Source organism: Lontra canadensis, unplaced genomic scaffold (genome assembly GCF_010015895.1).
Source record: "Lontra canadensis isolate GAN:19392208 unplaced genomic scaffold, GSC_riverotter_1.0 scaffold31, whole genome shotgun sequence".
NCBI classification, from domain to species: Eukaryota; Metazoa; Chordata; class Mammalia; order Carnivora; family Mustelidae; genus Lontra; species Lontra canadensis.
Window position 1 is genome coordinate 9,803,320 of NW_022631025.1, and position 27,291 is coordinate 9,830,610.

The following is a 27,291-nucleotide window of genomic DNA, read 5'->3' on the forward strand; positions in this document are numbered from 1 at the left end:
CATGGATTACCTGGGGTTCGAGGAGTTAGCCTTAGTACCCACGTTACAAATAAATAGGACCAGCCCCAACCTCACATGGTTACAGTTCCCGACTAAATGAAGTACTACTGCGTGTGGTAGTCATCCCGGTATAGACATCACTGTCAATGCCACCGGGAGGCCCGTGTGTGGGAGGGCGCTAGAAAGAAAAATAAATCTCCTAGAGGTGCCTGGTGGGAAAGGTCCCTGAGCTTGGAGGAGGGTTCCTTTTCAGAAGAGATTTCTCCCAACAGAGAAAGAGACACATACACACTCACACACGCTGCCGCCCTGGATTCTCGGAGCCCCCCCCACCCCCCGCCGGCTTCCTGTTCCCACCATGCCTGTACCCAGCAGCACGGAGTTGGCATTGGTCTTCACCGGCCGGGTCCCAGTGCTGCTGTGTGTGCCGTGTCTGCCGTGTCTGCCGTGGGCGTCGTGCCCCGGCCGTTCACGTGTGTAGGGAGAAGGTCAAGTCCCCGCCAGCAGAGACCACAGGCAGCCAGCTGTGCGTAGAGTCCCAGAAGAGGGACTGCCACTCTGCCTGCCTCTGGGAGGAACAGGCAGCCTCCTCGTCTAAAAATAGCAGGTGGGGAGAGCGCAGGAGAGCGGACAGCTGCAGCTGTGGTCCTGTGGTTCTGGCTGAAAAGGAGCCCAGACAGAGCCCAAGCAGCAGATCCTGCCACCGAGAGCCTGCAGGCCGGCAGGGCAGGTTAGGAAGGTGTCTGGTGCGGCAGTCCGGAGGCAGTGACCGTGACCTAGGCCTTCCCACTTCTCAGGGCCGCCCTGGGGCATTTCGCACACTTGCCTGTCCACTCAGCCAAGGAGCTCACCAGGAGAGCGAGTGGCTCTGTCCCGGCCCCGGCATGAGCTTTGCTGCATGCGGACACTCTCGGGGCTGCAAGTAGGAACCCCAGTGCCCAGGCTTCAGAATTCCACACCCTGTATCCGCCTCAGCCCCCACCTACCCACCCACCGCCCCACCGCGGCCAGAGTGTGCTGTCTTGAGAGAGGCACGTGCTGTGGGCTTGCCCATCACCTCGGAGGTGTCTGATCCGGGCAGGAATGAGCGCCCCCTCCCCAACCCTGGGGGAAGCCTGGATCTCTGGGGCTGAACAAGGATGTGCAGCCTTTAAAAGAGATGAGGCTGTGCTTGTGGGTTTTCTGCACTCGTAGAGTTTTCCTGACCACTCTTCTTGTCGGTGAATGTTCCAGTAGCTAACCTGAAAATAGCAGAAAAGGAATTTTTTGCAGAACGTTGGGAGAAATAGGTCTATGCAAGCAGCCACTGTCCAAGCCCCACCCCCACCCAGAGACAGAGCCCCAGAGGGAACAGTCCTGGTGCCGCTCCTTGTCATTTGTCCGGGAGGGCGTGACTGGGCATTCGCTCTCATCTGCATTACCTGCCTTGGCTCTCCCAGTGGCCCTGGGAGATGAGCAGGGCAGGGCCTGTCATTCCTATTTCTACATGAAGAAGCAGGAGCTCGAGGTCAGGACTTGCCCAGACTAGTAACGAATCATTGGAGGGCAGAGCTGTCTCTAAGCCTCCGTCCTGTCCACACGCTGTGTTTAATCCCGATGGCAGTCCATGTCTAAAGGGCAAAAGCCCCCCAACATGGAACAGCCTAACACATGGGGAATTGAAGCAAAACTTTAAAAAAGAGAGAAGAAAGATTCCATTTAATCCTGTTAGGAACATTTTTCTCTGTATGGCCCAGCAGCCATGGCTTTGAATCCAGAGAGGGGACGAGAACGCTCACTCCCTGGTGGCCAGGCATTTCCAGTCTTTACATAGTCATCATAATATAAATCCCATGTATCACTTTTCTCATTTTAGAATCAATCCATGGACAAGGCAGGAAAAGTGTGGTTATCGCTGCGAGACAGAATATAAATATTAACAGCCGTGACAAAGCAGAGATAAAAGAGAGTAGTTGTTTTTTGTTTTTTTTTTTAAGTGGGTCTAATACCAAGTGAGAGGAAGGCAGGGACAGAGATGAAACGATATAGGAAATGTAAGATATCCGGTATACGGCTGGTGGGAGAGAAAAGGTCAAGTGTATTATTTGTTACAAACTGAAATATAAATAGCAAATACTGGAAGAAAGTACAGTGTGGGGGAGGGTCATGTCCTCCTGATGGAACCAGTAAATGATGCTCTAGGTTGAGAATATCTTTTATTCCCTGATTCCTCTGAAGATCTGGAAGGAAGCACCAGAAATGCTAAGGAGAGAGCCATCCCTAGAGAAGCTGCCCCCTGGGGTGGGGTCGGGGGGCAGGTCAGGGGTCATTGCTTTTCATCGTTACTGTGAGATAGATTTTTATTACTTGGATAGAAAAACCTCAAGGCAGTGAGAGGATAGTTTTTTTTTTTAAGATTTTATTTGACAGAGATCACAAGTAGGCAGAAAGGAAGCCACATGCGGGTGGGGGAAGCAGGCTCCCTGTTGAGCAGAGCCCGATGCAGGGCTCCATCCCAGGACCCTGGGATCATGACCTGAGCTGAAGGCAGAGGCTTAACGCACTGAGCCACCCACCCCTAGAGGATAGCTTTTAAGACAAGAAACTGTGGAGCCTGCCGTCTGTCCCCAGAGCACGTGCCCCCGCCCCCTGTGAGAATGAGCTATAGAACACTCCTTAGGTCTGCAACAGAAATCAGAGTGTTCCCGGCTATCAAATCACCGATGACTGTTCTCAGCGAGTCCAGCCAGGCTAGCCCTCTCCCTTGAAGCCAACTGACCCTGCTGGAGACAGAAAGGAGCATTTTTGTAAATGACAGGCCTGTGTGACGTCTGAGAGCCGCTCGTGTCTGCTGTCTGGGCGAGCGCTGTGAGGGTCTGGAAGCCGCTCCTGCACAGCTCTGACCCACGCCAGGCTGCCCTGGGTGCAGAGAGCAGAGCCCAGAGCAGTTGCAAAGGACGGGCGGGTTCTCGGATTTTTCAAGGGAAGAACCCAACTGGGTGGGACTGTTTCCCCTGAAAGCCTGGCTGTGAATTAGGCTCAGTCAGCCCTCGGTCTGAACGGAGGGAATAGTGGCAAAAGTTGATGGCAGGCAGGAAGCCAGACTCTTAAACCTAGTCATGTAATGTTGCTTCTAGAAATGGATCTTCCCAAGCTGCAAGGCGAAGGAGTGGCCGGCCCTCAGACACAGTGGCTGGGTTTGGAGGGCACTGGGCCCAAGAGGGATGCTCTCACTTACAGTGACCCCGATAAGGGAATCTGGAAAAAAATCAAATTAGAAATGGGTTCCAGATAGGCCTCTACCCAGGAAACTAACAGTACAGTAACGGGACTGAGTATATCCCCCCCAGAACCTCCCCACATCAGAATGGAAGAGAAACAAACATGGAATTGATCAGTGGCGCCAACATTTAAGTGAAAATCCTTTTTAGAACCAATCTAAACTTGACTGCTTGAGGCATCTTCAAGGAGGGAGGACTTTGCTGCAGATGCATTCCGTGGGTTGGATGGTTTATTCTTTCATTATGTCCCTATTCGTTTAATATTTACATTTCATTAATTTTTTTAAGTAGCAAGGGACACACATATACATTCAAGTAAATAATAAAAAGGTTTTTAATCACAAATACTTTATGTGAGGCACTTCTTGATTAGGAAAGGTACAGCTTTGGGACGCCTGGGTGGCTCAGTCAGTTAAGGGGCTGCCTTCAGCTCAGGTCATGATCCCAGAGTCCTGGGATAGAGTCCCGCATCAGGCTCCTTGCTCAGAGGGGAGCCTGCTTCTCCGTCTGTCTGCTGCTCCCCCTGCTTGTGCTCTGACAAATAAAATTAAAAAAAAAAAAAAAAAAAAAGGAAAGATAAAGCTATGACCTTCCGTGGTGTGTATAACCTTTACCAGTCCCTTTGCTAAAAATGTAACAGAATGTGAAAGTGAATTATTCTTATCGGTTCCAGCCAAAGCCCCAAACAAACCTGCAGGACTTGTAAGGCCAGTGGCTGAAAAACAGTTGCACAACGGGCAGCTGCCCACCACTCCCAGCCTTTCCAGGGGGTTGGAGAAGCGGAGACCTGAGCGCGCAGGCGACGTGTGACCTGGAGAGAGAGCAGCCGGGGAGCGGGGTGCACTGCGGCGGGGCGCCTCGGAGAGCAGGCCAGTGCCCCCTGGAGTAGAAGGGGACATACCTGTGTCCCCTGGTGTCGGACTCGTGCCTGAGATCCTTACAACTCCAGCGGCAGAGCAAGGGGAGTTTGCGGTTTACAGATGCCCCGCGTCACTCGCTCACTTGTGGCTCTTGTCCCCGCTCTGAGTGTTTCTCTCGTTGTCTGCCCCGCGCTGTGTAAGGTCTGCGAGGTGGAAACACGGATTTCTTCTCTGCTCCATCCTAGCACCTAGACCACAGGTACATGAATGGGGGTTGTGCTATGCATTCACTAATGTCTCCAGCCACCCTGCAGGTTTGATACTATCCTTGCTTTCTGTGTGGGAACCCGGAGCTCGGGGCAGGGTGAGGACAGTCTCCAGTAGCACCACAACCCAGAAGAGCCAGAGCTCAAGGCTGAATCCTCTAATCCCAGAGTTCATGCCCCCCCCCCCCCGCCCGCCGCCTGCCCCGGCACTTGTTTTCCTAAAACACGTTCTCTTGCAGGGAAGGGACCGGCCATCTCTGTGCTCTGGTCTCACTCACGGTATTGTCATCCTCCTTACTCGTACGTGAAGGCAGATGAGCGAATGGGTTGTGTAGCTTTCCCTCTGTGCCAAGATGTGTTCATGTCAGGTTATCCAGAATACACTGGATGCGAGTCAGTATCCGTGCCTGATGATTTGCACAGGGTTATAGTCCTAGATATTACAGAGTTCTTTCATAGGTCATTTCTTTTAATTAAAATGTTAGAAGCTTAAATGACTACTGTTCAATACTGTTCTTTTAAATTTTTTTAATTTTTTATTAATCTATAATGTATTATTAGCCCCAGGGGTACAGGTCTGTGAATCGCCAGGTTTACACACTTCACAGCGCTCCCCAATACTATTCTCTTTTTATCGTGGTAAAATTCACATTAACAGGGGCACCTGGGTGGCTCAGTTGGTTAAGTGTCTGCCTTCGGCTCAGGTCCTGATCCCAGGGTCCTGGGAAGGAGCCCCGCATCCAGCTCTCTGCCCTTCCCCCCTGCTCATGCTTGCTCTCTCTTAAAACTTAAAAAAAAAATTCCCACTTTAACCATCCGTAAGTGTACAGTTTGATAGTGTCACATGCACTCACATTATTATACAAGTGGGCTCCGAGGGCTCCAGAACCCTTCCTCTCGCAGAACTGAAACTCTGCCCCCATCCCCCACCCTCTGCCCCGGCAACCTCCATTCATTCGCGTTTCTGTCTCTGTGAATTTGACGGAAGTGGAATTACACAGTATTTGTCCTTTAAGGTCTGGCTGATTGCATGTAGCACAAAGTCCTACACAGTCTGCCGTTAACGTGTGGTGGAACTGGCTTCCTTCCCAAGGCTGAATAGTGCTGCATTGTGCACGTCAGTTCTGTGTATCCTCTCCTCCGTCAGTGGGGATTCGGGCTGCTTCCCCCTCCTTGGCCACCGGGAGTGAGGCTGTGGACGTGGGTGTGTCCCTCTGCTAAGGCGGCCCTAAGGAAGTGCCAGAGACGAAGCCACTTGAACAACAGCAACGTGTTATCTCCCTGTTCTGGGGCTACGAGTCCAAGATCAAGGGGGAAGCAGGGTTGGTTTCTCCTGAGGCCTCCTTCCTTGGCTGTCTTCTCCCCTGTCTTCACCCCATCTTTGTTCATGTCTTTGTAAAACCCTTATTTAAAATATTGTTTTTGTTTATGAGTGAGAGCAGGGGGAGCAGCAGAGGGAGTAGGAGAAGCAGACTCCACACCGAGCACAGAGCCCAGTGTGGGGCTCGATCTCAGCACCCCGAGATCATGACCTGAGCTGAAACAGAATCAGATGCGTGACCATATGAACCACCTAGGCATTCCCCCCTCCCCGCTCCCAATCTCTTCTTTTAAGGGCACCAATCATACTGGATTAGAGCCTCTCCCAATGATCTCATTTAACCTTAATTACCTCTTTAAAGACCTTATTTCCAAATACAGGCACATTGTGGAGTACTGGGCATTAGGACTTTAAGATATGAATGGGGCTTGAGGGGCGGGGGGAGACAAACAGTTTGGGTGAACAAATAGCTCAGACTGTTTTTCTTCTTTGGGGGTATATACCCAGAAATGGGATTGCTGGATCACAAGGTGATTCTATTTTTAACTTTTTAAGGAAGAAAAATAATATTTATTTATAAAGCATATTCTGCCTAGTTTTCCCCCAACCGTTCTGGCCATCTTTACTCTCCTCAAGCCGAGATCTCGGCAGCCACATCCAGCACTGTCTACTGCCTTCGTTTTTGCTGGATCCGGGGATTATTTCCGACCTCCCAGGCCCCTCTGCCTTTGCTGCCTCGGTTTCTACAATGGCAGATTTCTCAAATGTCCGCTGGCTGGCCCTAGAAAAGGTGCTTGGTTGGAAAACAGGATTCAGATCCTAAACTCTACTCAACGGCTGTGTGACCTTGGGCAAGTCCCAGCGCCTCCCTGCCTGGTCTTCAGATCCCTCATCTATGAAGCAGACGTGTTGGGGGGACAAATCCAAGGGGGGGGTTGGTGACAGGGAGAGATGATATAAACATAAGAGTCCAGAGAGCCGTGGGTGCCCTGGAGGGAGGTCCCGTACCTGTGCCACACCAGCTGGTCCTGGGACACCGTAGACAATTCCCCGGGCTTCCACGCACATGCACACATGGTCTGTTCACGCCGCAGCGTGGGAGCTCAGAGCCCAGTTCTGAGTGTTGCCAGGTCAACTGGAATGTTTTTTCTCTATTAAGAAAAACATTTTTTGAATGACTGGAATCTCCTCCAAACAGCTGTACAATGCGACCTAAACTATTCTCTGCATTTCTGATATTTCTGGTACTGTGCACGGAGACCAGTTTTAAAACCATGGCCCTTAGGTGCTTCATGAAATTTTTTTCCTTAAGATATTTCACAGACTCTAAAATTGACCCAGAGTAGACAGTTCTGTGACTTTAGTCTACTCACCAAGTTGTGTATTGCTAAAAGCTAATTTTAGAACGTTTTCAATAGCCCAGAAACTCCACACCCAAGATCAGTAACTCCCTAGTCCTCCCCCACTCACCCCCACCCCTGGCCACCATGAGCCTTCCGTCTCTCTAAATCTGCCTCTTCTCTACATTTCACATCAGTGAAATCACACAATACGTGTCCTTGATGACCAGCTTCTTTCATTGAGCATAAACGTTTTTCAAGATTCAGCCATATTGTTGGCCGTATCGGTACCTCATTATTTCTTATTGCCGAATCCTATTCCATTGCAGGAGTTACTTACCTGTTCACCAGCTAGTGGACAGTTGAGTTATTAACACTATGGGACTATTCTGAAGAATGCAACTGGAAGCATTCGTGGGCAAGCTTCAGTGTGGGCACATGTCTTCATTTTTCTTGGATATCTACACCTAGGAGTAGAAATGCTGGGATTCATAGTTTTAAGGATCCACCAAACTGTTTCCCAAAGCCGTTGCCCCCTTCTCCAGTCTTCATCATGTCCTCTCCAGCTCCTCCTCTCGCCTTTGACAGCAGCTCGGGGAGCGAGAAGGGGAAGCTCCCCAGAGTTTTTGAGTTCCCCTTAGGATGAATGATGTTTAGCATCTTTTCATACACTTACTGGCCATTTGTAGTTCTTTGCAGGACTCTCCAGATCCTTTACTCATTTTTTAATTGGGTGATTTGTCCTTTTATTGTTCTAAGAGTTCTTTATAGAACCTGGATATAAGTCCCTGTGAGCCTCATTTTCATCCCCCAAATAATGCTCAGACTATGCTGTTGAGATAGGAAAGTGTTTTCATACATGTTGAAAAACAATACAAGTAAAGTTTGATTTTGCTCAAATTTGACCATAGAATGCTGAGGAAATCCAGTGTTTGTCTTCTGTAATCACAGTGTATTTTAGCTAAAATAATTGGTAATTCCCAAAGAATACCCTCTTCTTTTTTTTCTAAATCATGCTAGCTTACTCATGGTTACCCAAAATAGAAGATAAATATTAGACTGAAAAACATGTACATAATGGATTTACTTCTAGGGGAGTGACTCAGGATCACAACAGGACGGCAGGAAAAGAAGAGGACTTTTAGCTGTATTTTACACCACATGTAGTATTAAAAAATTAAGAATTTTTTAAGCAAAATCACCTCCAGGGATGTCTGACTGGCTCAACAACTCTTGATCTTGGGGTCATGAAGTCAAGGCCCACTTTTGGCATAAAGCTTAAAGAAAAAGAAAAATCACTTCCAGAATATTCTTGGTTATACCCTCAATCTTGAAAACTGAGTTCTGAACTTCATCGAATAAATGATATGTTCATAAAATAACACAGCAACATTTAGAGATTTTTTTAATTATATAAAAATAAAATAGGAGCAAAAAAAAAAGGAATAAAAATCAGAAGTCATCCCACACTTACCTATTTTCTGACCACCTTATTTCTAGCTTTGATGTTTAAGTAGAGAAGTAATTCCTCTTTGGTGGGTGACATTGTAGTCGTTGAGAAGCAAAAGCCAATTAAAGCCTGTCACTGCCTCATTACTTTTGATCCAGAAAATGACTTGAGCGATGGTCGTGGGCACACAGTGTTCTCAGAGAAGCATCCCTTGAAAGCTGATGGTTTGCTAAACCAAGAAATCTGTAAAGGGATTCTGATGCACATTTAAGTTTGACAACTGCTGGTACAATTGGACCTTTCATGCCTAAAAGGAAAAGAGAGGAGTACAGAGAGAGAAACTAGTACTGATCGTGCACAAGGTTATCTTTGTAAACCGGCAAAGCATGCGTACTCTAAGTGGCAAACCCAAGCAGCAGGAACCCACTGCTGAAAGTCAGAGCTGACCGGTGGGCCTCTAGGTGACAGCCCTCCACCCTCACGAGGCCGGGGACCCACAGATCCCTTCTCAGAAGTATAAACAAGTGTCCCATGCAGGGAAGCAGACAGGGAGATACACAGCTAGTACAACCGAATCCCTTAAACCATCTCCGGGGAGGACCGTATTGCCTCTGAACCCTCAAAATCGTTTTTGTAATCCCAAAAAGCTTTCCTGAACTCCACGTCTTTATCCACAACTTGGAGGTTTCCGTGGATCTTGGTCTGGAGGCCACGCACTCATTATTCTTCTCTGTCTTTCCAGTAAAGGGTTACCTTCCAGTTCAACATTTACCTTGGAAGAGGGGACCATCTACTTGACTTCTGAGCCAAACGCTCTGGAAATGCAGGACGATAATGCCTCCGTGCTTGATGTCTATTTAGTAAGTAATTTTAGTTTCTTCCGCTTCCTTCTGGTTTACGGATGGGCCCCGGGGCCACAGTTTATGCAAGAATGGGTTCTGCGAGGCCAGGCAGGCTGGGGTTTTAAAAGAAACCATGGCCCTCCATCACTGGCACCACGGGGGCGATTTTCACAAGCCATGCTTTCACACAGTTCATGCAGAACATTCCACAAGAGAGTATGTAGCGTAAGAAGCTAAATCCCTCTAGGTAAGAAGAGAACCGGTCCCCTAATTGTGAGGTGAAATGGGGCTTCTCCGTGGTAACATCTTCTGTGACTCCAGTGTATCTGCCGTGTGCGTGAATCTTCTGGAATTCTGTGTTACTTCCTTGGTAAATTGGTAGCTTAAGAGGCCCAGAACGGGGTTGTGGCAAGAACCGGAGGTCAGCACCAAAGAATGTTGGCCGTCTCCCTCGGTTGTCACCAACCGGGGGCATGACCTGGGCAGGCACCTCTCTGTGTGTCCCTGTTTGCCAAAGGAGGGAAATAATGCCAAGCTTACGGGGCCACTTAGGATCAGGAATGATCGTGTCCGTGAACGCCCTTGATTGCCTGCCAAGTTGTCCCCAGTGACTTAAGTCAATTATTAGATGAGATCTAGAAGGATGTATGATGGACTAAGCTATGAGAGAGAAGGGGTGCTTCCCTACAAAGTCCATCCCACACACGTTCTCCGCATCTCTGCATACCTGCACAAAATCACACAAGAGACACCAAGTATGGATTTCAGCTTTTCCACTCTTTTAAGTTGTCTTTTGAGTTGTGCCAAGCCTAAGTGTGCAAACTCTGTGTCAGGTACCCCACTGGGTGGGTCTCCTGACCACACACCACCACTCCCCTCTACGCCCCAGCCTAGCCCTCTGTTCACTCAAGCATACTCTACAGGACCTTGGTCACCAAAAATGCTATTTGTTATCACAGAGCCCTCCAGCACCTTCTCCCCTCTCCTAGAGTAAGCTCCAATGTCCTCAAGGCCCTGCATGGTCTGATCTATGCTGCCACTTTTTTCTGTGCTCCTTTCCCTGCCTCTGTCTTCCTTAACCATACTGTTCCAACCACAGTGACCTTGGTATTCCTCCCATAACCAACTATGCCTCTGCCTCAGGACCTTTGCATGTGCCTTTACTGTCTGAAAATACACTTTCTTAGCTGTCCCAAGCTTGCTCCGTTACGTCCTTCAGTCTCAGCACAACCATCTCAGATTGGCTTTCCTTGACCCCTTATAGAGAATAGAAGCCCTCTCCCCACAACCACCCTTGTGAAAGGACTTTTTTTAATAACCTCCAAATATCCTGGTTGTAGCACCAACAGAATTTTTTTTCCACTGGGCAACCCTTCTCCCCACAGTGCCCCCACTTTTTAAAATAAGTGATGGTGCACTTTAAAATCCTTACAGAAGAGCTGGTTCCTCTGTACAACCAAGAAGGTAGGGAATTAAATAGGAAAAAAATTACAGTAATTTTTTGGTCCCACGGTAAATTTGAAAAACTAAATGAAATCTGATCTTCGTGAGCTAAGAGTTCATGCTCCTTGTGTCTTTAAAAAAACAGATTGGCACCAACCAGGAGCATGTGACCCTTCCCAGAGGAACAGAAGATCACAGGGTAGTTAAATGGCCTTACTGATCCCAGTTACCCTATGGATTACCCCGACTCCTTTGCTGGAAAGCTTGTCGTTAGTCATTTTGATTGCTCCTCCTCCGGTATTCTCCATTTCCTTTGTAAGAAAACTGCTTCTGTCCTTTTATCAGTGTCTCATTTTATGGTGCTTCTGTGCCTTTCTTGGACATGGAGAAGCCAAACTTTTCATAAAAAGTTCATGCTTCCTCCAGAAGTCACAGGGAAGAGCCCCAGTATTGACTGGCAGTGGTTTGAAAGCACTTTGAGCAGCAGTTAGGAATGAAGGAAGCAGGGAGTTTAGAACTGAAGGAGGCAGCGGTGGTGGTCCTCTGCCCAGCCTTCCCAGCACGGGGCTGCTAACGGTTCACAGGCGTGGGAAGCAAGGGGAGTCCCACAGCAGTGAAGACAAGGCAACAGAAATTCTCACCAGGCTTGGGGAGAAAAGCTGATCGAGCCTAATCTTATTTTGTAGCTACTTACGATAAGCTATTTAGCATTTTTCCATGTTTCCTGCAAGCTGAGCAGTGTCCTGAATACTTTGTCTTAAGCCATTTAATCCCCACGACCCGCTAGGAAGCCGCCAGAGCTCCATTTTACAGAAAGGAGAGGGACGCACGTGCAATCATCCACTTGCCCCAGACCAGGCGACAAGTAAACGGTCAGAGATCAGAGCTGGGATTCCAACCCTCCGAGCCTCGCCCCAAGCCCGCTCTTAATGACCGAGCTGTGCTGCCTGCATTGGGGATCACACTGCCTTTGCCAGACAGAAATTAGACTCAGAAGTTCAAGGCTTGGCCCAAAATCACACAAGGTAACATGCAGATAAGAGAGAAGAGGACACAGAAACAGATTGGGGTGAAGAGACCTCTGTGTTGGTGTACGTTTCAATTTCAAAGGTCAAAATTCAAGAATGTTGTGAGGGGAACGGTTCGGTGCTGCTGGAGAGCTCGGGGTCTTGCACAGTAACGAGGTACAACTGAGCACCGCCCCTGTGCCTCCAGCCACTGTCCCCGGGCTTGCTTTCTGGACACAAGTGGCTCCAGCCAGGTAGGGGTTACGGTGGTCTCCATTCACACGGATAAGGACATGGAGGATCCCTTCACCAGGTCTCACAGCTGGTAAAGGGCAGGGTGGAAACTGGAGTCCCACTCCTTGTGCTCTCCTCCCTAAACCCAGCCCCGTGAGCACCTGTCCCTATGGCTTGGGCACTGGTTATGTGTCCAGGTCTCCCGGCCATGTGGTTGGAATCCTGTTCCTCGTAAAGCGAGAGATGGACCCGATGAGGGAAGGGGCCAGGGGAGTTATGTTGGCAACAGTGTAAGCTTCTGGCTTTCAGTGTTCTAGCACAACACTTCTCACACCTTTGATACCAGTACATCTTCCAAAGTATTGAGGATCCCACCCAAGAGTTTTTGTGTATGTGGCTACTTTTTTTTTTTTATGAGAATTTTTTTTATGAGAAAATTTAATATTTACTCAATTCATGGAATCATTCATTCAGAATAACTATTAATTTAAGTAAATTTCTGTCAAAATCACTATTTTCCGGACAAAAACAAGAAAAGTGGCATTATTTTATGTCTTTAAAATCTGTAGCATCAGGCTTAATAGCATTCTTGGGTCTGTTTCTATGTTAGTGTGTTGTCACAGGGCACATCCTTGTACCCACACTGTATGCCCATGAAAGGCCATGGGAATGAAAAGACAGATGACGTCTTCCTATCATTAATGGAGACCTGATGGATCCCCGGGAGTCTAGTGTTTTCACTTAGCCCCTATCCCTGCTGCAGAACCCAGCGGGCCATAAATTAATTCCACAGAAGCAAGCGCCTGGGTTCTGTGGTGTTCTCTGCCTCTCATTTATCATTGACCTTGAATTGATCTCCCCTTCAGGCCCTCCGCTTTCTCATCCATAAAATGGATCCTTCAGTCACTCTAAGACCCCCTCCAGCTCTGGCCTGCTGTGGCTTCCTCTAAATGCTGTGGAGTTCCAATAAGAGAAGGTTTCACCAGAGCAGCTACAGCTCTCTTCCCAGATTTTGCTGTGTCATCCCATCTTCCTCTATCCTAAACCTTCACAGTATTTAAACATAAATTTTTTGGCAAGACATCTAGAAAGTTCTGCACCATGAATTTCTAATTCCAGGGTGTGTTTTCACGCTGGAGGTTTTTATGTTCTATTTTGCATGCTCTTCCAGTTCTGGGAGGCTGTAGCTCATTGCCCTCCCCTCACTATTGCCATGTGCCTCTCTACTGTGAACGAGCGAATGGAAAAGATAAGCAGGAGAAAGGAAAACCTTTGTCTCACCTTCCGCTGGACCTAGTAAGAATCCTCTTCATCAAAGGCGCCTTTCTTGAAGGGCAGTTGGAGGCTTCTGTGGGGACATTATGGTTAGAATTGTAAGAGACATAGTTTTGTTTCTCTTGTACTGTTTTTTTTCTCCTTTAAGATACAGTGTTTCTCTTCTAGTAGATATCCCTAATTCCCCAGTGCTGTTATTTGTATACTGATACAGAATACTGCCTATATCCCTTTAAAAATACACGGGATTTAAACCAGATAATGTCTGCACACCAGGTAACATATGACGTTTCCCTTGAAGGATCCACCCACGTGATGCATGTATTAATGAGGTTGGCTATCCTGCTTCCTGCTGTGATTTGACACAAAGTTGAAATCATAGTTTACCTTAAAAGACAGCTGATTGTTCCGTCACTCTTAGAAAGCACTGGGTTCAGGTTCCGTGTTCCTGTCATCCTGCCTGCTTTGAAAAGGCCATTGAAAAGGGTGGCTCCGTCAGTTAAGTGTCTTCCTTCTGTTCAGGTCACGATCCCAGGATCCTGGGATCAAGTCCTGCAGCAGGCTTCTTGCTCAGTGGGGAGCCTACTACTCCCCCTGCCTATGGGAGCTGTCTCTGTCAAACAAGGGGCACCTGGGTGGCTCAGTGGGTTGAGGCCTCTGCCTTCAGCTCAGGTCATGATCCCAGGGTTCTGGGATCAAGCCCCGCGTCGGGCTCTCTGCTCGGCGGGGAGTCTGCTTCCCTTCCTCTCTCTGCGTGCCTCTCTGCCTACTTGTCTATCAAATAAATTAAACAAAATCTTTAAAAAGATGAAAAGGCCATTCCCCTTCCCTCTAGAAAGTTCCAGGCTGATTCATTTGCCAATACTCAAATCAAGGGGGCGGGGGAGAGGTGTGTTTCTGAAGATGATTTTATCCAGTGACCAAAGATGCGTTCTTCCATTGAATTTGAGTTGATGGCACAAATTAGCGTATTTGAAAGAATTGAGCAGAGATGATCAGGCTGTACAGGGCAATCACGCAGTGCTCATAAGAGCTCGATTCCACTTTGAGAACAGTCTCGGGCATTCTAAGGCTGACGCTGTCGTTGGTACTCGAGGTCCTAAGGCAGCTTCTCTGCCTGAGGTAGAATGCAATTTTGTATCAAGGGAAAGAGGGACCCGCAACAAAACCCAGCTGAGAATTGTTACGGGGATGACTGGCGGAGAGCCGATGGGTACGTGGGGGATCGCGTGATCGATTTTGTCATAACACAGAAGTTGGAAAGGCGGCTGCCGCTAAACAAGGACTTTCTTTTTGTCTCAAGGTTATATACGCTTTTCTTTTTTACACTTTCCCTATTAACATCCTCTCGCTGATAGGTACTTTCTTCCAGATAGGTGTCTCTGCAAGACAGCTGTTTGAAGTACAAAAATAACTGTGGGCCAAGGAGAAGAAACAGTTAAGCCATTTCTCAGCCAGGCCTGCACTGGAGATTAAGGCTTTCCTGTGCAGCTGGTGGACAGCTTGATTATTTAATGTGTGTTGAGGGTGGCTAATAAGACTCTTTGATCACAGGATGAAGGGTGGCAGAGAAGTGAAAATGATTGAATTAACAGCTTATCGTAGCATTATGTATGAGAAAAGCCTGAGAAAAAGAAAAACACTTTAAATTAGGTCACGGGGGTCTTAGAAAACCCACTGGAACTTTCTGGCAGGAGAAGCTGCATTTGTGGATTGGGCTCCGCTGGCATGGAGCTTAAAGACTTGTACGGAGAGTATCGGGGCCTTTAATCCCTCCTGTCTGAGCCAGATTGGATGCTGCGAAGGGTGTTGATTTGAAACTGGCAGTACTGTCGCTTCTCAGCAGAGAGCTAGAATCCCCATCTGCCAAAGGGTTTGTGATAGATATTAGTGAGAGCCAAGGAGGAGAGTCAAACCACTGCCTTTGGCTTATAAGGCATTCAACCAGAATGCGGTTTCCTTCCGCCATAGTGGTGGCCACAATGGTAAGAAATGGAGAGATTTCAGGAAGAGCAAAATAGGACCCTTTATCTCCAGAAGTGCTTGGCCATCTTAAGCCACTGACCGGATATTATGTCTAAGATGTGTGAGTGAGTGGAAAGAATGGGTCCCACTGTCTGGCCCCATGGCACCCATAAGTGATTCCCACACTAACACAAGCTTTCAGATTACTGAGGCAAGCCATCAGTCCGCCATCGGAGGTCACCCCTAGGATCAGTTTTAAATCCTACAGTGTTAAGCCACTGTTTAAGGATTAGCTAAGGGAACCGGAGTTAGTGATTGAGTGACAGCTGGCTGGGCTAGGGTACATTTTTTGTTGTTGGTTCCTAGCTTTACAATGACTCCTGGCCTCAGAGGCCAGCTTGATGGCTGCCTTCTTCAAGGTCAGCTCTGTATGTGAGCTTGACTCAGGCTCCTGCGGATGGTGGGGAGGGGAGTGCCTCCTGGCACTGACTTCCCTCCACCTCCCCAACTCCCTCTGGAATCTCCCTCCGGCTCCTGTCTTGGCTCTCAGTTTCCCTATTCTTCCTTGTCATCAGGAGCCAATGTTTACTGGTCTCCTGAGCCTTTCCAACTCTTGGGAAAAAAACATTTGAGAAACAACAGTCTCTCGTGGTGTGACCTTGGAGGCCCCCAGGCACTGAGCCTGCAGGAAACAAATCGCACGCTCAACATGAACCACGTTAGGAACACATGGGAAGTCTAGGGAAAGCAAGCTTGAGTCCTACCCAGGGCCTTAGTGAATAGGGGGTCCTCGTCCTTACTGTTCGCTCCTGCGGGATCTGAAAAGGAGTAGGAAAACCTGGTCGAAGGGAGAAGGTGGTAAGTATTATACACTTCATTAAAAAAAAAAAAAAAAAAAAGCCTCTCTGAGTGTGGTGAACGGGGAGGACTCAGGAGGAGAGATCTGAGGGCTTGGCTTCCCCTGCTTTTGTCGCTCCCTGTGCTAGTTTCCTAGGGCTGCCCAGACACCAAGTCCCTGGATCCAGGCGGCTTCACCAGAACCACAGTGTCGTGGTGGTGGAGGCCGGATGTCCGGATGCGGGTGTCCGCAAGGCCAGGCTCCATCCATCTGAAGGCGCTCAGGAGAGATGCTTCCCGGCTGCTTCCAGCCTCCGGTGGCTCCGTGCGGTCCTTGGCATTCTTCGCCGTGCAGCCCTAATCTCTGCCTGCGTCTGCCCATGGCGCTCGCCTCGGCGCCTCTGCGTGTTCTCCGTTCTCGTGCAACGTCAGGCAGAGCTGCCACACGCACACCCTCGCAGGAACCGGGATTCTGTCCGTGTTCCTGCTTGCGGCGGACCCTACTGCCACCCACTGGCAGAAAGGCGCCTCTGCCCGCGGGCCAGAGGCGGTAGCGGAAGTCCTTGAATTGAAACTGTATTTAAAAAAAAAAAAAAAAGAGCAAGTGTGTCTCTGAAAGCTTCTGCCCCGTGGCCTTTCTCACAGACTCGGTGCCTTTCCAGCCGGACTGGAAGCTACTGGTAACAGGTGCAAAAACGCCAGTGCCCTCCTCCGCTGCCACGGCCAGCCCGACTCAGGCCCCTTACAGAGGCCCCTTGGCAGTCTGGGGACTCAGCAGAGAAAAGGCTCTTTTTACGGGTTGAGCAGAACCTCTACCAATACAAGGTGGACAAATCCTTCACTTTGAAGCTCTGACACCTCGTCCCCTACAGCCTCTCAAGGCCTGGGGCGCTGTGTACTTTGAAGGAACCCCCAGGAAGGAATAGGATTAAGAATTTTAAAAATCAGTGGGTTACCTGGGTGGCTCAGTGGGTTAAGCCTCTGCTTTCAGCTCAGGTCATGACCTCAGGGTCCTGGGATCGAGCCCCGTGTTGGGCTCCCTGCTCAGCGGGGAGCCTGCTTCCCCCTCTCTCTCTGCCTACCTCTCTGCCTACTCGTGATCTCTGTCAAATAAATAAAATCTTTTTTAAAAAAAATTTTTTTTAATCTGAGATTTTAACTTAGAAAAAGAAAATACTTTCTAAATCCCAGTAATGGCTGCTGCATTGCTTTCCTAGGGCTGTGGTAATAAAGGACCACCACTGAGGTGGCTTAGACAACAGAAATGTATTGTTGCACAGCTCTGGAGGCCAGAAGCCAGAGAGCGAGGTGTTGGCAGGGTCGGTTCCTTCTGAGGGCCACGGGAAGGAGGCCTCCCAGGCGCCTCCCTTGGCTTGGAGAGAACCATCTTCACGCTGTGTCCTCACATGGGCTTCCCTGTGTCTGTCCAGATTTCCCCTTTGAGTAAAGCGGTCAGTTGTGTGGGATTAGGGCTCACCCTCGTGACCTTATTTCAACCTAATTATCTCTGTGAACATCCTACCTCCAAAGAGGGTCACGTTGTGAGGTAATGGCAATTAGGACTTCAACGTAGCAATTTCGGAGAACTCTTGACTCAACCCATAACGGCTACAGAGTCTTTTTGTAAAGAAAAGTGGTACCAGTAGAAGTGCTGAGACAGAAAGGCTTGATGGGGGTATAGCTTCTAGTTCCTACCCTCTGGACCAAGGCCAGAGCCCTGAGCTTTTTCTACTTTCCTCCTACCTGGCTGAAAGAGAATCCAGTGGTCTCATCCGAAGGCAGTGCTGCTTTTCAAATGAAACCAAGGTTATGCTCACTCCCCCAGCATTTTCCAACTGGGGCATAAGCAGGGGTCAGAGTGAATTCTGTTGTGGCCCCAAGGTTATTGGACATATCAGGTGACAAGATAACCACTTGGATTTACAAGTAACAGAAGTCACTCAAGTGCTGGAAAGTTCGCTGTAGAACTGTCAGCCCATATACATCATTGATGCCCTCAAGCTTCTCTTGGGCTTTTGGAAAATAAATTAATCAGACAGAGAGCTGTGTTAAAACATCACTGCAACATTAATAGTTCAAAAAAAAAAAATGAAAGGCCATAATCTTCAATTCATTCCCATGAGACATCTACAGTGAGTGCCAACTTTTTTCACAAGTCTCTTCTCACCGGTGTAGGCACGCGTCTTTTCATTCCAGGTTTTACCAGTTCAAGGTTTGCGGCAACTCCACGTGGAGCAAGTCTTTCTGTGCTATTTTCCCAACAGCGTTTGCTCGGTTTGTGTCTGTGTGTGACAGTCTGGTAATTTTTACAACATTTCCAATTTTTTCATTATTATCTTCATTTTAGTGATCCCTAATGGTTTGGGGAGCCACAAACCACACCCACATCCGATAACCAACTCACATGTGTGTTCTGGCTGCCCCGGCTCCTCCTCAGGCCTTCCTGTTCCCTGGCACACCACGATATGCAGTTAGGCCGGTTCGTAACCCTGCAGTGGCCTCTAAATGTTCAAGAGAAAGGAAGAGTCTCCTGTCTTTTTAAATCAAAAGCTAGAAGTGATCAAGCTTGGTGAGGAAAGCATGTTGGAAGTAAAGATGGACCAGAAGCTAGGCCTCTTGCACCCAACAGTTAGCCAAGACGGGACTGCGAAGGAAAGGCTCTTGAAGGAAATTGAAAGCCCTACTCCAGTGAATATGTAAATGGTGAGAAGGTGAAACGGCCTTATTGCTCATAGGAAGAAAGTTCTAGTGGTCTGGAGAGAAGACCAAACCTCCTATAACAATCCCTTAAGCCAAAGCTTATTCCAGAGCAAGGCCCTAACTCTCTACAATTCTGTGAAGAGTGAGAGGTTAGGAAGCTGAAGAAGAGAAGTCTGAAGCTAGCAGGGGTTGATTCATGAGGTTTAAGGAAGGAAGCTGTGTCCGTGGCATGAAAGTGTGAGGCAAAGCAGTGCGCGCTGACATGGGGGCAGCAAGCGATCCAGAAGATCGAGCTGAGATGGTTCCCAAAGGGGGCTACCCGGACCAACAGATTTTCAATGTAGATAAAACAGTCTTATATCAGAAGAAGGTACCATCTAGGATGTACGTAGCTGGAGAACTCAAAGCCTGCCCTCAAGATTCAAAGGACAGTCTGACCCTCTTGTTAGGGGCTGCTGTGACTTTACACTGAAGCTGGTGCTCACTTAGCGTTCTGAAAATCCCAGGGCCCTTAAGAATGAGGCCAGTCCTACTCCCCCAGTGCTCTGTAGAGGGAACAAACAGCACATCTGCATCCAACATGGTTCACTGAGTACTTCGAGCCCACTGCTGAGACCTGCTGCCCATAAAACAGTATTTCTCTTCAAATATTACAGCTCACAGACAATGCACCCGGGCACCCAACTGCTCTGATGGCGATGGACAGTGAAATTAATGTTTTTGTGCCTGTTAAAAAACACCCATTCCAGAGCCCATGGATCAAGGAGCCATTTTTGACGTTCAAGTCTTAAGAAATACATTCCTACGGCTGTAGCTGCCATACATAGTGGCAGCTGATGGATCCCAGCAGAGTACATTGAAAATGTTCTGGAAAGGATTTACCATCCTTGGTGTCATAAGGAACATTCATGACTCATGGGAAGAGGTTAAAGTATCGACATGAAAAGGAGCTTGGAAGAAACGGATTCGATCCTTACGGACGACATGGAGAGGCTCAGACTTAGCGGAGGATGGAACTGTGGATTTGGAGGGAGGAGCAGGAAAACGAGAAGTGGGGCCTGAAGATGGGACCCGATGGCTGCGATCTCATGGTATGACCCGAACAGATGGGTTGTTTCTCGGGATGGAATCTATTCCTGGCGAAGCTGCTGTGGGGATGGTTGAAACGACAGCAAAGAATTTGAACTCTTACCCAAACTGTTGACAGAGCAGCAGCAGGCGGGGTGAGGACCGACGATGATTCTGCAAGTTCTACCACGGGTAAGATGCTGCCCGACAGCGTCGCATCCTATGGAGAAATGATTCATGAAAGCAAGAGTCCATTGATGCAACAAGCTTCATTGTTCTTATTTTAAGAAATTGCTGCAGCCTCCCCAGCCTTCAGCAACCAACACACCCTGGTCAGTCAGTAGCCTGCGACATCAAGGCAAGAACTCCTGCCAGTGAAGAGATCACAGTTTGCAAAAAGCTCAGGTGATGGTTAGCCCTTCCTTAGCAATGACAGATTTTTTTTTTAAGATTTCATGCAAGTTGGTGCAGCCACTTTGGAGAACAGTGTGGAGATTCCTCAAGAAATTAAAAATAGAGCTTCCCTATGACCCTGCCATTGCACTACTGAGTATTTACCTCAAAGATACAGATGTAGTGAAAAGAAGGGCCATCTGTACCCCAATGTTCATAGCAGCAATGGCCACGGTCGCCAAACTGTGGAAAGAACCAAGATGCCCTTCAACGGACGAATGGATAAGGAAGATGTGGTCCGTATACACTATGGAGTATGATGCCTCCATCAGAAAGGATGAATACCCAACTTTTGTAGCAACATGGACGGGACTGGAAGAGATTATGCTGAGTGAAATAAGTCAAGCAGAGAGAGTCAATTATCAAATGGTTTCACTTACTTGTGGAGCATAACAAATAACATGGAGGACATAGGGAGATGGAGAGGAGAAGAGAGTTGAGGGAAATTGGAAGGGGAGGTGAACCATGAGAGACTATGGACTCTGAAAAACAACCTGAGGGTTTTGAAAGGGCGGGGGGTGGGAGGTTGGGGGAGCCAGATGGTGGGTAATAATAATTATTAATAATAATTTTTAAAAAAAATTTCATTCACTTGACAGAGAGAATACAAGCAGGCAGAGGGAGGGGAGAAGCAGGCTCCCCCCTGAGCCGAGAGCCCAATGTGGGACTCGATCCCAGGACCCTGAGACCATGACCTGAGCTGAAGGCAGACGCTCAACCAAATGAGCCATCCAGGTGTCCCGAGGACAGATTTTTTAATTAAGGTGTGTGCATTCTTCTTTAGACATAGTCCTGTTGCACACCTAGCAGACTACAGTGTAAACGGAACTATATATGCACTGCAACACCAAAAGATTCCTTTGCCTCTCTGTTCCAATATTCACTTCATTGTGACGATCTGGAACCTAACCGGCAGCATCTCCCGAGTACGCCTGTCCTCTGTACTGGTCGGTATGGAACTCTGGGAGGCCACTGAAGCGCGGGCACAAGGCCCGGGACTCCCTGTGCTGCCAGCAGCTGAGATTTCAGCACACATTCTGCCAGGCTGGGCACAACATGGCAGTTCTCACCCAGAGTGGGGATGTCCTTCAAGGACATTCCAAATTTCACATTCTGCCTCACGGGGTCTTGGTCCAATGCCTACAGTCCCTGGCTCTCAGAAAAGTGTTTTCACTCTGATTCCAAAGGCTAAAAAAAATTTTTTTTAAGTGTCAAGGTAGGCAGCATGGCCCCTAGCTTCTCTAAGCTTCCTTCCATCTAGGAGATGCGTTGGCGGTGTGTGACTGGACCTGTTCATGTGCCACGTCCACATTTCTGTAGCACGAGCCCAAGCCATCATTTCACCTCCAAGAAAACAGTGAGCTTCTGTATTCCTGCAGCTCCGGGACTAAGAGAAATCCCCCATCCCATCTGTCATCTAGTGATCGTGCCTTGGGGAGTAACCCCCAACTTGGGGTAGGAGGGAATACACTAAAATGCAATTGTAGAGGCTCAACTGAAAAAAGAAAAAAGACTCAAAACTTCCCAGAGTCCACTGGGGGCTGTTTTGTGTATGAAGATGAGGGAGTTCTGAGAAGCCCATCTGGAGAACCCAGAGTGAGAGGTGGAGGGGACTCCAGAGCCAGGGCAATGAGGTTGGGATGAGGCGTTGTGAAGCCACTGCGGGCCTGTCTGCGCCGATGCCATGTGTCTGGGCTGCAGTGAGCACGGTGAGGCAGGACTGGGTGCTGTGCCCTCCTGGCTGGAGAGGGAACGTCAGCCAGAAGAGTAAGAACGGATACTAGAAAAGCCACAGGGCAGAGCTGAGGTAAACAGAATTCGAAATTGCTAATGGAAATGGGGGCTTGGTGCACAAAAAGGGAAGAGGGGATTATTCCCCATGTTAGCCTGGAAAGAAACAACAAAAAATCAGTGCTTTCCTCACGTGTATAGTAGATGAGAATTTCAGTCTGAGGGGCACCTGGGTGGCTCAGTCTCTTTGGTGTCTGCCTTCGGCTCAGGTCATGATCTCAGGGTCCTGGGATGGAGCCCCGCATCGGGTTACCCGCTTAGGGGAGTCTGCTTCTCCCTCTCCTCTGTGTGCCCTCAAGCTTTTCTCAAATAAATAAAATCTTTTTTAAAAAAAGCATTTCATTCTGAAACCAAAATGAGGATGCCTTTGGGCCCCATACAGGAAAACCACAGAGCCATTGGCCTATACCTAAAGTAGGTAGAGTTAAAAAGGAACATCACCCCAAATTGGACAGCTACATGTAGAAGAATGAAACTCAACCATTCTCTTACACCATACATAAAGATAAACTCAGAATGGATAAAAGACCTCCATGTGAGGCAGGAATCTATCAAAATCCTAGAGAAGAACATAGGCAGTAACCTCTTCAACATTGGCCACGGCAACTTCTTTCAAGATATGTCTCCAAAGGCAAAGGAAACAAAAGCAAAAATGAACTTTTGGGACTTCATCAAGATCAAAAGCTTCTGCACAGCAAAGGAAACAATCAACAAAACAAAGAGGCAACCACGGAATGGGAGAAGATATTTGCAAATGACAGTACAGACAAAGGGCTGATATCCAAGATCTATAAAGAACTCTTCAAACTCAACACACAGAAAACAGATAATCACGTCAAAAAATGGGCAGAAGACATGAACAGACACTTTTCTCCAAAGACAACATACAAATGGCTAACAGACACATCAAAGAATGTTCATCATCACTAGCCATCGGGGAGATTCAAATCAAAACCACATTGGAATACCACCTTACACCAGTTAGAATGGCCGAAATCAACAAGACAGGAAACAACGTATGCTGGAGGGGATGTGGAGAAAGGGGAACCCTCTTACACTGTTGGTGGGAATGCAAGTTGGTGCAACCACTTTGGAAAACAGTGTGGAGATTCCTTAAGAAATTAAAAATAGAGCTACCCTATGACCCTGCCATTGCACTTCTGGGAATTTGTGCCAAAGACACAGATGTAGTGAAAAGAAGGGCCATCTGTACCCCAATGTTTATAGCAGCAATGGCCACGGTCGCCAAACTGTGGAAAGAACCAAGATGCCCTTCAACGGACGAATGGATAAGGAAGATGTGGTCCATATACACTATGGAGTATGATGCCTCCATCAGAAAGGATAAATACCCAACTTTTGTATCAACATGGACGGGACTGGAGGAGATTATGCTGAGTCAAATAAGTCAAGCAGAGAGAGTGAATTATCATATGGTTTCACTTACTTGTGGAGCATAAGGAATAACACAGAGGACATGGGGAGATGGAGAGAAGTGAGTTGGGGAAATCAGAGGGGGAGATGAACCACGAGAGACTGTGGACTCTGAGAAACAAACTGAGGATTTTGGTGGGGGGTGGGGGATTGCGTGAGCCTGGTGGTGGGTATTGAGGAGGGCACGTATTGCATGGTGCACCAGATGTGGTGCATAAACAATGAATTTTGGAACACTGAAAAGAAATAAAAATTAAATGGGGGGGGGAGAAGGACATCACCCCAAGGGCTCATGGGACATGGAGACCTCATGGACCAATTAGTGCTGTTCATATTGGCCAGTCTGACAGTTGTGAAGCTCCGTCTGGCCACCACATTCCAGCTCCTACAAAATCTGATTGACTAAATATGTTTTTATATCTTAAATATAAAATATATATACACCTTAGTATATATATAAGTATATATAAGTATATATACACTTATTTAATATTAATTATATACACCTTAGACCAGATGAACTAAATAGGTATGGAACATTCCATGCAAAACCAACTGAATACACATTCTTTTCAAACGTACATAAAATGCCCATGGAACATTCTCCAGGACAGATCCCATGTTAGGCCACAAAACAAGTCTCAGTAAATTTAAAAAGATGAAATCCTATCCTGCATCTTCTTCAACCACAATGGAATGAAACTAGTTATCAATCAAAAGGAAAAAAATCAGACAAAACACAAACACTTGGAGGCTAAACACCATGCCACTCAACAGCCAATGGGTCAAAGATATGAAAAAGGAAATCAAAAAAATACATGGAGACAAAAAAAAAAAACAAAACACTAAAAACAACAGTCCAAAATCTTTGGGACACAACTAAAGCATTGCTAAGAGGAAAATGTGTACTGTTACAGACCTTTCTTAAGATAAAGTATCTCGGGACGCCTGGGTGGCTCAGTTGGTTGGACGACTGCCTTCGGCTCAGGTCATGATCCTGGAGTCCCGGGATCGAGTCCCACATCGGGCTCCCAGCTCCATGGGGAGTCTGCTTCTCCCTCTGACCTTCTCCTTGCTCATGCTCTCTCTCGCTCTCTCTCTCAAATAAATAAATAAAAATCTTTAAAAAAAAAAGATAAAGTATCTCAAAAATAACAAACAAACAAAAACCTAACCTTATACTTAAAGGAACTGGAAAAAAAGAATAAACCAAGAAACCATGCCTGGACGTTGTAGCCACAGCAGTCAGAGACAAAATAAATAAAACCGTCACTATTTGCAGGTGATACTATACATAGAAAACCCTAAAGACCCCACCAAAAAAACTATTAGAATAAGTGACGTCAGTGAAGTTACAGAACACAAGATACACAGAAATCAGTTGAGTTTCTAGACACTAATAACAAAATAGCACAAAGAGAAGGTAAGAAAAGAACTCCATTTACAATTGCACCACATTTAATAAAACACCTAGGAATAACTTTAAGGAGGCAAAAGGCCTGTACTCTACAAACTATGTAACATTGATAAGAGAAATTGAAGATGACACAAATGAAAATAAGAGTCCATGCTCATGGATTGGAAGAATTAAATATTGTTAAAGTGTTCGTACTGTCCAAAGCAACGTACAAGTTCAGTTCAATCCCTATCAAAACACCAAGGGCATTTTTCACAGCGCTGGGACAAGTAATACTAAAATTTGTAATGGAAGCACCAAAGACCCTAAAACACCCAAAACAATCTTAAGGAAGAAGAAAACTGGAAGTATCACAATCCCAGATTTGAGGATCTATTGCAAAGCTGTCGGAATGAAAACGGTATAGTATTGTCACAGAAACAGACACACAGATCAATGGAAGAGAGTCCTGAAACAAAGTCACACACTGATGGTCCATTCATCTATGACAGAGAAGGCAAAAATATACAGTGGGGGAAAGACAGTGTCTCTGATCAGTGGTGCTAGGAAGACTGGACAGCTACGGCCAAAGAATGAACCTGGATCACTTTCTCACACCATACACAAAAAATTAAGTGGATTAAAAACAAAAATGCAGATGTAAAACCATTAAATCCCTAAGAAAGCAAAGGCAGTCAATTCTTTGACATTGGCTATAGAAAGGTTTCTCTAGGTAGAGTCTCCTCAGTCAAGGGGGACAAAAGCTAAAACTACTAGGACTGAACCAAAATGAAAGGCTTCTGTGCAGCAAACCATCAACAGAATGAAAAAGGCACCCACTGAACAAGGTAAGATGGTTGCCATTGATACATCCCATAAGGGGTTACTATCCAAAATATTTAAAGAGTTTATACAATTCAGCACACTCACATGCACAGTCTGATTTAAAAATAAAGTCTGAGGCACCTGAGCGGCTCAGTTGGTTAAGCATCTGCCTTTGGCTCAAGTCATGATCCCAGGGTCCTGGCATTAACCCCCAGGTCAGACTTCTGCTCAGCAGGGAGTCCGCTGCTTCCTCTCCTTCTGCTTCCCCAACACCGCCCCCCCCCACCGCCGCCGTTGCTCACTCAAATAAATAAAATCTTTTTTAAGAATAAGAAAATCTGGAGGTGCCTGGGTGGCTCAGTCAGTAAAGCATCTGCCTTCAACTCAGGTCATGATCTCAGGGTCCTGGGATCGAGCCCCGCATCAGGCTCCCTGCTCAGCGGGGAGTCTGCTTCTCCCTCTCCTGAAGCTCGCTCTCGTGCACTCCAACTCTCTAATATAAATAAAATATTTTAAAAAGTTGAAATAAAATCAGAATAGACATTTTTCCAAAGAAGGCATACCAGTGCCTACAGACACATGAAAAGATGTCTAGCATCAGTCATGATCAAAGAGATGCTAATCAAAACCACAGCAAGGTATCACTTCACACTCGTCAGAATGGCTGGAATCAAAAAGTCAAGAAATAAGTGTTGGCGAGGACGTGGAGAAAAAGGAACCTTGTGCACTGCTGCTGGGAATGCCAATGGTTACAGCCACTATGGAAAACACTAAGGAGGTTTCTCACAAAGTTAATAATAGAAATACCATATGATCCAGTAATTCCACTGTCAGGTATGTACTCAAGGAAAACAAAAACATGAATTCTAAAAGATACATGTGCCCCTATATTTATTGCAGCATTATTTACAAGAGCCAAGATAGGGAAGCAGCCCAAGTGTCCATGGATGATGAATGGATAAAGAAGAGGAGATATAGGGGCATCTGGGTGGCTCAGTGGGTTGAGCCTCTGCCTTCGGCTCAGGTCATGATCTTAGGGTCCTGGGATCGAGCCCTGCGTCAGGCTCTCTGCTCAGCGGGAAGCCTGCTTCCTGCCACCCCTCTGCCTGCTTCTCTGCCTACTTGTGATCTCTGTCAAATTAAAAAAAATCTTTAAAAAATAAAAGTAAAGAAGATGGGATATATATACACTGTGGATTATTATGCACACATTAAAAAATATATATATGACATCTTGCCCTTTGCCACAACATGGATGGAGCTGAGGGTACTATGCTAAATGAAGTCAAATATATTATTTCACTTGTATATGCAATCTGAAAAACAAAAAGCAGAAATAGACTCATAAATACAGAGAGCAGACTGATGGTTGCCAGCGGGGAGGATGGGGGGGGGACTTGGCAGAATGAGCAAAAGGGAGCGGGAAACACAGACTTCCAGGTACAAATGAGCAGGGCACAGGAGCAGAAGGTACAGCACGGAGAGTACAGTACCAGCGTTGCATGGGGACAGATGGGAGCAGAG

At 47.2% G+C, this 27,291-nt stretch overlaps 1 protein-coding gene and 1 long non-coding RNA gene across 2 annotated transcripts in view; one reads left to right on the forward strand and one right to left on the reverse strand.

Annotated features, from left to right (window-relative positions):
• The window catches only part of PIP5K1B (phosphatidylinositol-4-phosphate 5-kinase type 1 beta), a 158,485-nt gene that overhangs the window by 126,888 nt on the left and 4,306 nt on the right, over positions 1-27,291 (forward strand). Inside the window, exon 12 of the mRNA XM_032866568.1 lies at positions 9,240-9,357. Within this exon, the coding sequence (XP_032722459.1) occupies positions 9,240-9,357 (118 nt within the window). The remainder of the gene's footprint in view (positions 1-9,239; positions 9,358-27,291) is intronic.
• LOC116872997 lies at positions 5,537-13,771 on the reverse strand. The gene is made up of 5 exons (XR_004383725.1): positions 13,686-13,771; positions 13,305-13,371; positions 8,537-8,804; positions 6,716-6,858; positions 5,537-5,614 (listed from the first exon to the last, which is right to left on the reverse strand). It is a non-coding gene; the product is annotated as an uncharacterized LOC116872997 (long non-coding RNA).